This window comes from Dama dama, chromosome 2, assembly GCF_033118175.1.
Source record: "Dama dama isolate Ldn47 chromosome 2, ASM3311817v1, whole genome shotgun sequence".
Taxonomy (NCBI): Eukaryota; Metazoa; Chordata; class Mammalia; order Artiodactyla; family Cervidae; genus Dama; species Dama dama.
In genome coordinates, this window is record NC_083682.1 from 11,885,167 (window position 1) to 11,895,901 (window position 10,735).

A 10,735-nucleotide genomic window follows, 5' to 3' on the forward strand; every position below is an offset into this window, starting at 1 on the left:
CAGACCTGTGCTGCTCAGGGTCCAGCATGGCCACCTAGTCCTACTATCACTTCTCTTGCCTCCTGGGGCCATGAGTTTGTGAGAACTAGACTGCTGGCTCTCTTAAGATAAAGACTACTTTTGTCTTGATCCACTTTGACTTTGAAGCCTTTAACCCAGAACCCAGCACACAGTTCTTCCTTGTACATTAGATGGATGATATAAAATATCTTGTGGATGAATAAGATATTTTTTCCAATACCGAAACCCATGCAATTGAACTACTGCTCTACCCTAAATCTTTGATGCAGACTGACACCACAGGTGCCCCTGATCTCTGCCATTAGACCCAATACCTCAGGCCAGTTGTATGTCCCTGGGCTGTCCCTGATCACTTTGCCATTTGACAACTTATCCTCCTAGCAATCTCGTCTCCAACAAAGACAGTATTGCATATCTCATGAAGTGGCTAGGTAGATGACATGAAACCATGAATGTCGAGTATGGCCCCTAGTTACCATTTTCATTATATTCTTAGCAGATTTTTCTCCAAGTAGGTAAGGTTCTCCGTCTCCTTAGATGTCTATGCAGATCAGTTAGATTTTCCAGCCAAGCTTCAAGGAAGAGATTACAGTTCAATTGTCTGTATTCTGAGAAGCTTCAAAGTCCACTCGCCAAGGACACTGAGGAAGGTAAAGATTTTATCAAAAGCTGTGTGTTTTTATCAGATCTATTAGTGGCATAAAGGGGAAAGCTAGGGTAGGTCAGAGCATATATAATTAGGGGCTTCTGGTCACCACTGCATGCTAAGAACCTGAACTTCCCTGAGTACTTGGAGCCAGGAAAGAAGCATGAAGTGGCTTGTGCTCCTCGGGCTGGTGGCCTTCTCAGAGTCCATAGTCAAGTAAGTATGGGGACTGTAAGCTGCATCATCTTCCTTTCTCGGATTTTTCTTTTCATCTGATTATTCTTCCACTCATCAGGTTTAGATGGGAATGGAATATTTCCCTGACAGTCTTAAAGTTCAACCCTTACTTATTGATAAGTATCTTGCTTTGGGGACTATGTATCCAAAGGGTCTTGGTGTAGGTTTGCATGGTTGTACAACTCTTGGGGTTCAGTCATGACCTATTGAAAATGCAACTCCTTACAACAGTTCAGTGCACAGTCTATGCAGATGTAGGTGTTTTCCTGTGGAATACACATTTCTACATTTTATTCAACATGTCCTCTTTGTTCCCTCTCTACTTCAGTGTGTATATGTCTATGTCTGCATCTCTGTATCACTATCATTTTCCTCTCCATCTCTTTGGAAGTCTCTGTGAGTGTATTGCTCTCTGTGTTGTTTTCTTTTAATTTTTCATTTGACTCATCCTTCCTTCTCGAGCCTCTGAATTTCCCTTACCTGTTCCCTATCTCCTGGATCTTCTTTCAACTCCCTCTTCTCTCTCAACTTGGAGAAAGATACACTGTTTGATATTCAGATTTATATGTGACAAGCAGCCTGACCATAGCCAACTCAGTAACTTCTTGCATTTCAAATTTCTCCCTTGTAAAAGAGCATAAGAGTCCCCATTCTACCTCTTTCCTTGAGGTTCTATGAGAAGGATACAGTCTGATGGCAACAGCAATGCTAAAGGCTGTGATTTTTGAGACTTCCTATGTATCAGGTACCTTATATCCATCACTTCACTTATCTCCAAGATATTCTATTTGCAGGGTTTTGATTGTTACATTCCACCATTTTACTGAGGGAGAGACTGAGACACCACATGGTCATATGGCTTATCCCAGATTGCAGATCAGAACCTGTAATCAAACCTATGTCTTTGTCATGGTATATGCATAAAATTCTGATAATAGTGTGCCTCATAAAAATGATTACAAAATTCACAGGGCCATTACAATGACAGTTTTACCTGAACACTGACAGATAATTTTAGTTTCTTCATTGTTTTCTTTGTCAAATTCTCGGTATAGAATACCTCTAACGAGAGTGAAGATCATGAGAAAAACCCGCAGTGAAAAACACATGCTGAATAATTTCCTGAAGGAACATGCTTACAGACTGAACCTGACATCTTCTCCTGGCTCAAATATAACTACCCACCCCCTGAGAAATATCAAGGATGTGAGTATTTTGGGAGGATGGTGCTCCAGAGAGCCCCCATTTGCTCTAGCCTAGCACCGGGGCTCATCTGGAAGTGCCAGGTGGGATGTTGGGGTTGGGGTTCTTGCAGGAGACAGAAACACTGGAAAACAGGGACCCCACTCAGAGCAGAACACACTCTCATCCTCAACTGTTGGTCTTTGTGACTGGGCCCAGCAAATACCAGGTGACAGGTAGATAGCCATTTCTGTGTCAAAGATGTGGCATTAGTTTGAGGGAGATTGTTCCTTCTGAAATAAGTGAGTCAGTCAGTTACAGATGAAAAGTGAACCGTCACTGATCAAATGTTTGGAACAACAGCAAAGCAATTGTGAATTTCCAGGCAGAGGATTCAGTTTCCACAGAAGCAAGAACCACAGTCATAAATAGTTACTGAACCTGTATTCTGTGTAAGGCCATAAGTTTCTAACACTGTGGTTACTGTTTTTAGATTAGAAAAAGGGCTTATTCTGTCTTCAAGAATGCTCATGCCGGCCTGAGAGATAGGCATATTAGTAAATGTATGTCAAATGAAAGGGTCACCTGTGTGGTGTTGATTTCATGTGGTCTGAATTTTGAGGGAGTGGCTGAGGTTGATCAAGAAGGACCTCCTGGAGAAGGGGGCACTAAGGCTGGGTTTGAAGAGACTACAGAGCTTCTCAAATGAAGGCACCAGGACTTCCCTGGGTGTCTAGTGGTCCTAGTGGTCCAGAGGTTATGCCTCTGTGCTTCCAAGGCAGGAGGTACCACTTCAACACCTGGTCATAGAGTCAGTATCCTGCATACTGTGCAGCACAGGAAAATATATCAAATGCAGAAACCTCTGTAACCAAAGTCAGAGAGCTGCACTGTCATTAGAAAGTGATCTCAAGAAATATGTGATATCCAGAGGGAGGCATGTGTGTGGGAATAGAGTGTAGCCATTTCTTTAATAACCCAGTCCTTCCTTTTCCCCATAGATGCTCTACGTGGGTAACATCACCATTGGAACACCCCCTCAGGAATTCCAGGTTGTCTTTGACACAGGCTCATCTGACTTGTGGGTGCCCTCCGTCTTTTGCACCAGCCGAACCTGTTGTGCGTACAGACACCCTGTACCCGGACCATCTTCCCTTGCCCTGTGACCCTGTTTTGCACCCTTGGCACCTGATGATACTTATCTCTTGTGTCTGCAGTTTCACACGTTTTGTTCAGACATCTTGAGTCTTCCACCTTCCGGCCTAACAATAAGACCTTCATTGTCGAATACAGTTCTGGGAGCATGAAGGGAGTTGTTGCTCGTGACACCGTTCGGGTAACAGTGTAACAAATGCTGAGTCAGGAATGGGTGTGGGGTGACCACTGCTTGAAAAACCGATGCAGATCCTTCTGGCAAGACCCTCTGGCAGGACCCTTCCTAGCCTAAATCCCATAGATATTGGCCATCTTACCCACAGGATCTTGTCCCTGGGGAGTCAGTGTCTGTGGTGACACAGGAGCACACAGATTAGCTAACCTAGAGAGTGGCTTGAGATGGGGACTTGAAGCTTCTCTGCCCATGAGTAGTTCCAGGTTCATTTTGCTGGGAGCGAGAAGAGGGGAGAAAATCACCCACTTTTTAATTCTCAGACTGTTTCAGGCACTTTCAGGTGATACATGGTTTAGTCCTACAACAACCCTGCACACCAGTTACTCTGATTAGTTCGTGAGACACCTGAGGAAACTGAGGTGCAGACAGCAAGGACCTTGCTGAGAACACACATGTGGTAAAGAGTGCAGCTTGAGTGGATTTTCAGGACTGAAGTTGCTGTGGGATGTTTGGGGACAGGATAAAACTGATCTGGGGAACCTGGGGGCAGTCAAGGGCTTCAGGTACCCAGACTGGGAAACTGGAGGCCTGAGAAGTTAGGGGGCCTGACAAATGAGTTCTCACTCTAGGGGGCTTTTGAGAGTCCAACAAACTTATGGCCGGCCAACCCCAAAGTACTTAAGTAGTTCCCCACTTTCTCTTTCTCTGTCATACACACTCACACAAAGACACACATACCCCCAAAGTTGAATTCCCCAGGCAGTAATTTCATAGATCCCTGCAAGCAAGAATGTGTTTTCGGCTTCTGTCTTCCTGGACAGATGCAGAATCCACAGTACCTTACAGAGAATGCAGTCCATTCCTGTCATTAGGTCACAGTGATGCCAAAGAGAAGGCTAACTTGCTTGCAGCTCATTTTGTCCGCAAGGGGGCACTGATGGGTCCTGGCCTGACTCTTGGTTGCCCCACCTGTACGGAAGCAACGGGGCCAATTTGACTCACCAAAGTGGTGTATTTCAGAGGGTCAGATGTTTTAAAATTCACAGCCTTTCTCAAATGTAACCCAAATTCCCCTTTCAGCTTGGTCTAACCACCTGAGATCCAACGAAGACACAGCCCAGCCTCAATTTTTCACTGAGGATCTAATGGCAAGGCACCCCAGCCCAGTCCTAGCCCCATTTCACATATCTGTAAGAGGGATCATGCTTCTCTCCCACAGATTGGGGACCTTGTAATTACTGATCAGGAATTCGGTCTAAGCATGGCACAATCCGGGTTTGAGGGAATGCCTTTTGATGGCGTCTTGGGCTTGAACTACCCCAAATTCTCTTTCACTGGAGGCATCCCCATCTTTGACAACCTGAAGAATCAAGGTGCCATTTCTGAGCCTGTTTTTGCCTTCTACCTGAGCAAGTAAGTCTGAGATGGACAATCCGTTTCTCCAAATTAGCTGTAATTTCCTTTCAGTTGTAAGAAATTTGTAGAACATTTGATAAGTAAGTATCCTGAGAGATAATCTAATCCAGATAACTATGGCCAAAGAGCCCTACCTGGCTTCACCACTGGCTTTTATAAATAACATTGTATTGGAACATAACCCTGCTCCTGGGCTCAAGATCAGTAACTTGGTTTAGGTGGATGAATGAGTAGGAAGACTAATGGAAGGCAACAGGAAACAAGTTGGAGGGAAAGGCATTAGGATTTGCTTATGGATTGGATAAGGAAGGAGAATGATGGTGGGTAGCTTTCCTTCCTCATTAGCATTTCACTGTGAGCCCAGGACCAGCTACCCAATTTGCAAGCTCCAGTGAAAAAGGAAAATGTGGGACACAAAACAAAAGTGTGGGACCCCTTGTTCAAGAAATATTAGGCATTTCAAGACAGGGAGAGCAGAGGTGGGGTCCCTTGTGAGTGTGGGGCCCTTTGGACAGTAGAGGTCACAAGCCAGTGGAACCAACCCTGGGTGACCTGATTCCACACCCTTAGCACTCCCAGGCCTTGATTTTCCTTAAAAATGACAAAGTGGACAAGGAGAAATCCAAAATGCTTCAGCACACTGTGCTCTGAGGGTGTCTGAGCACTCAGGTCACAGGAGGTCCAGGGCATCTTCAGAAGATATCATGGGTGGAGCCCAGCTAGGTGACTCAGCTTGTAACCACCTCTGTGCCACCCATTAGCCAGTAAATGACCCCAGTCTCATTTTCAATTGCTCCTAGCCTCGATTTCTGCATCTGTAGATGAAGACATTTTAAGGGCCTTGATGAGTAGACATGCACAGCTCTGAGACAGTGCTGTTGTTACTGCCCTCCAAGGATCCCCCCGCTGTCTTCTCTCTACAGAAGCAAGCCAGAGGGCAGTGTGGTGATGTTTGGTGGGGTGGATAAATCCTACTACCAAGGAGCGCTCCACTGGGTACCATTGATCCAAGCAGGCAACTGGCGTGTACACATGGACCGGTAAGAGTCTCCTTCTGAGGGTCAGCCCAAGGGATTCTCCACATCTGTACATGGACACACTCACAAATAGATTGATTCTCAGACACATAGTCACACAAACATGTACACCACCTACAATGACACAGACAGACACACAGACACATGGAAAAAACAAGCAGACACATATAAACATAAACAGAGACACATATAAACATGCATAGCTAGTCAGAGACACAGAAGCACACACAGAGACACATACAAACACACATACAAACAGACACACAAGCACATAGATACGCAAACAGCCCATGAGTTCATAATCCCCAGGCCTCCTGACCAGGGCTCTGACCAGGGTCCTCACAGGGTCCAGAGAGGTCTGTGAAGCTTGAAGAGCACTGCACTCACTGCCCAGTGAGGCAGGGAGCACGGTCAGAGGACTCTGCAGTGTGGTGAACAGGATCAGGGAGGATTTGACCAGCCTGGACAGCGCTATAAGATGACCAACTGTCCAGGGCTACCTGGGACCAAGGAAGTTCTCAATACAGATAAATCTCAGTTTAAAAACAGGGAAATTCCTAAGAAAATGGGGAAAACTGGTCTCCTTTGGGAGCAGCTACCCAGCAGTGGAGAGATGTTGGCTGCAGTCTTAATGTGAAAGCAACTAATAAAAAAGGCACCCCACATCCCTGGGCACAGAGTGGGGCAGGGCTATAACTGAGACAATCAGAAAGTTAGGATCCAGGAGTGACCTGAGGACCAGAGGCAACAACTGATAGGATTCTGTGTGATACGCTCAGGCAAAAGCCGACCTGTCCTTTGGAGTTTCTGTGGGCTAGTCATGTATTGCCTGGCCAGGGTCTCAGGGTTTGAGCTGGTTGTAGGAGCTGTACTGGGAGACACCATCTCACAGAGGAGCCCCTATTTCCCCCTACTATGAGAATCAGCTGCCCCTGAAAATCTCCATCTTCACTCTGTGTTCAACCCATTTTTTGTTCCCTACCAGATACAGCTCTCTGGATGTTTCTCATTATTTTCAGTCTTCATTCACTCATTGGACAGACAAACACTGGGCATGCACTGTGTGCCAGGCACTTCAGGGAGGCAATGGGAATAAAATTCGCCCTCACATCTAAGAAAGCCGATACACAGAAATGACACACACACACTTAGTGAATTGTGATTTTGGTACATGCTAGACATGAGGAAGGTCTACAGAGAGTGACCAAGACAGGAGACTGGTAAACACTGGGGGAAAGTCTTCCTTGAAAACAATACAATTAAGATGGAATCTGGAAGGTGAGAAGAAATTTGCTAGTCAAAGAGGAGGGGAGTCTTCTAGGAAGGAAGACCAGCTTTTGTCAAGGTACAAAAGAACCTGGTGTATTCAAGTATTGCATTCAAGGATGTCAAGGGAGGTGCCGTGTCGAGAGCAGATGAAGAGTCAGGGCGAGAGACAAAGGATGGTTAAGGAGACAGTCGGGAAGGGGGCAGCTCTGGGGAGACTCAGAGTGACCTTGATGCCCATTTTTTTTCCACTGTCTCTCAGCATCTCCATGAACAGACGGGTTATTTCTTGTTCTGGTGGCTGTGAGGCCCTTGTGGACACTGGGACATCACTGATCCAAGGCCCAAGAAGACTAGTCAATAATATCCTGAGGCTCATCGGCACCATACCACGGGGTTCCAAGGTGAAAGGGCATGCCCCCGGGTCACTCCCTGTCTCCACACACAACAAGGATCTCCAGGGCCAATCTCTCTCCCTCTCTCTCTAACAGCACTATGTTTCATGTTTTGCGGTCAATACCCTGCCCTCTATTATTTTCACTATCAACGGCTTCAACTACCCACTGCCAGCTCAAGCCTACACCATCAAGGTGAGGGGACAATACTGAGGGTTGGTTCTCAAACTGGAGCCTGCAGGATCCCCTGGGCTGCTCCTGGGAGGAGGGCGCCATCTTCAGGCCATGTCACACCATTGTAGATGCTCTGAGCCTTGTGGCTGGGCCAGTGCCTCCTACAAAACCAACTACTTGAGAGTAAAGGGCCGTCTGGGACACTGATCATCCTGAAATAAATGTGGAGACGCCACACCATGCTGGCATGGTGGGAGTCACAAGGCGAGGGGAACACTGAGGCCTTCAGTCCTCAGAGAGCTTCAGTTCAATCTGAAACCTTAGGTGCATGAGCATAAAAGTCAGTGCTAGCAGTCCCTGAAATAGGCCATATTATAAGGATAATGGCTGGGAACAATTGCAGTGTGATGCTCCATCATAAATTAACAGTCTTCCTTCCCTTCTCAAAGTTTTCCTGCTTTGGATGATAAATTACATGGGCACCCTAGATCTCGGCTGCTTCTTTCCCTTGCTCTGGCCAGGTGTCCCCTTTGTGAATTGGGGTACCTGACCCCTCTGTGGGGATGTTGGATACTAAGGTGAATAAAGGGTGCACAGTGACTGCTCAGACCTAGCAAAGGATGGAGGCTTCATGTCAGCCCCCTGTGGGAGTACATAGCAGGCTGATGGGCTCAGAGAAGGCTTTGAGGAGCAGAGGGAATTTCAGGAGTTCTAAAATCACAAACTCATGGAGACGTATGGAGGGTTGCTTGGTTCTAGGCAACACTGCACTGGATACCATGCAAATGGCATCCCAAGGTGCTCTGCATTGGGACACTAGGGACTTACTAAGGGTGATGAGGGCTACTGACTGACCAGTGGGAATGGGGAACCAAATAAGTTACCCAACGAAGCCTGGAGTGGCCAAAGAGGGTGAGTGTTGGCCGAAGGAGGCTTCCCAGAGTTCCTGAGTTAAGTCTTCAAGAACGTGTTGTGGGCACTGCTATATTTAAGATGGATAATCAATAATGAATTACTGTGCAGCACAGGGAAGTCCACTCAGTTATACGACATCCTAGATGGGAGGGGTATTTTTTGGACCAGTATACATAGTTACAAACAATTGATTCCATTTACTGTCCACCTGAAATGCAGAATACTGTTACTCTGCTATACTCCAATACAAAATATAATTTTTAATAAAGTATGGATTGTGGGGACACAGGAGGGGAATCTGCCTTCTCTGTAGAATAAATCAAGGAGCAGGAGTCAGGAGGAAAGAAACAGGGAGTGAGGAGAACCAGGGGACACTCTTGTTCTTTTCTAAAAATTGTGTTGAAGTGTGGCTGGTCTTCAGTGTTGCCTTAAGTTCTGCGGCACAGCAATGTGACTCAGTTATACACATAAAAATACATATTCTTTTTCTTATTCTTTTTCATGTGGTTTATCACTGGATATTGAATATATTTCCTTATGCTCTACAGTACGACTTTCCTTTTTATCATTCCTGTGTTTCCCCAACTTCCAGTCCTCCACTCACGATACCCTTCCTCATGGCAGTCGCATATATGGGGCCCTTTTTGGTTTTGGATGAACTCTTACATCCCCTGTTGCTCATAAAACCACTTGATAATTATCAAAATAGTGAAATAATACTAAGAACGGTGCTCAGTCTGGATGTTGAGGGGAGTCGCCATTAAGGGCTCAGGCTGACTGGTGTGTGTCTCTGACTCCCGCAGGATTCTAGTGGCAACTGCTATACCAGCTTTAAAGAGGACACAGCAAGTACATCTACAGAGACCTGGATCCTGGGTGACGTCTTCCTGAGGCAGTATTTCTCGGTTTATGATCGAGGAAATGACAGAATTGGCCTGGCACAGGCAGTGTAAACTCTTGGAGTGATTCAGGAATCAGAAAGGCCACTCCTGACACACACTCATTCACACTTAGGGCACTCCTGCCCACGATGCTGATTAACTGTATTTGGTGGTCTACACCCTATTCTCAGTAAAGAATAAAGGGTTTCACTCGTAATGGTGCTGAAAGAAATGGGTGCCTATGTTTGTGTCTGGGAGTGAAGGATCTAGAACCAAGTCTGAATCGAAGTTGAGAGGAGCCCAACTCCAACTGGCTTCAAGGAAAAGGGAGACTCATTGAAATAATTCTGGGAATCCAGGACACAAGAATCAGAAGAAATACAAAGATCTCAGTGACTGGACACAAGAAATCAGAAGTCTTCAGTTCTCTCTTTCTCACCCTTGGTCTTTCCCTTCCCTCTTCTTTGGGGGTCTTAGCCTGACAACTTTCTTCCCTAAGGCTTCTTTACCTAGTGAGGTAGTCCAAGCTACCTGCCCTAGGGTTTCATATCCTGAAGGCATCACCTAGTAAGGAAAGAAGCTCGTAGATATCAGAGTTCAATGGTGTTCTCTGAATGACCCACCTCAGATCACCTGTACAGCCCCAGATCAGCCATCCTTGCAGGGCCAGGTGGTCCTATGTTTGGCTTTACATGGTCGCTGGCCCTGACCCAGCAGCACACATGATTCTCAGTTTCCTCCAGAACTACATGACTGAATCTGGGGAGAAGCAGCCCCAAGGAGAGCGGCTGGGGAATGGTCTAGGCCATGGAAGGGTTCGTGATGACCCACCAACTCCACCACCTCCTCATTCAGAGGAATTCTAAGGGGTAATGAAATAGACTCTCTTCATCAAAACTCAGATGATCTTATCACTGGGCTTCTCCTCCAGGAGAGTTTGGGTGAGGTAGTTCATGCAGAGCTGGTTTCCTCTCGTTCCCACACCCCAATCACCAGCTCTCTGCCACATATGCCTGCTCTGTCCTTTCTAGTCCTACTTGGTAAGTGATGGCCCCAGTGGATCCCTGAGCCATCCCCCTCCTCCAGGGCCCAGAATGCCCCTTCCTTGGCCTCCAATGCTGGTGAGGCGAATGCAATGCATCTATCGGTACCCAGGGTACACAGAGCCTTCAGGTTTTCTGAGCTTCCTCCAGAGGCGGAACTGCAAGGTCTTTGCTTGGAGCTGCCATGGTTAG

The 10,735-nt window shown here is 46.5% G+C and overlaps 1 protein-coding gene across 1 annotated transcript; it reads left to right on the forward strand.

Moving 5' to 3' along the window:
- The first annotated feature begins 830 nt into the window (after nt 1-830).
- Nucleotides 831-9,572, forward strand: LOC133066268 (pregnancy-associated glycoprotein 1-like). Its single transcript, XM_061157165.1, has 9 exons — nt 831-883; nt 1,960-2,110; nt 3,088-3,205; nt 3,304-3,422; nt 4,636-4,829; nt 5,759-5,872; nt 7,398-7,539; nt 7,627-7,725; nt 9,423-9,572. Exons 1-9 carry the CDS (start codon nt 831-833, stop codon nt 9,570-9,572), a joined length of 1,140 nt encoding a protein of 379 aa, XP_061013148.1.
- Nucleotides 9,573-10,735: the final 1,163 nt, after the last annotated feature.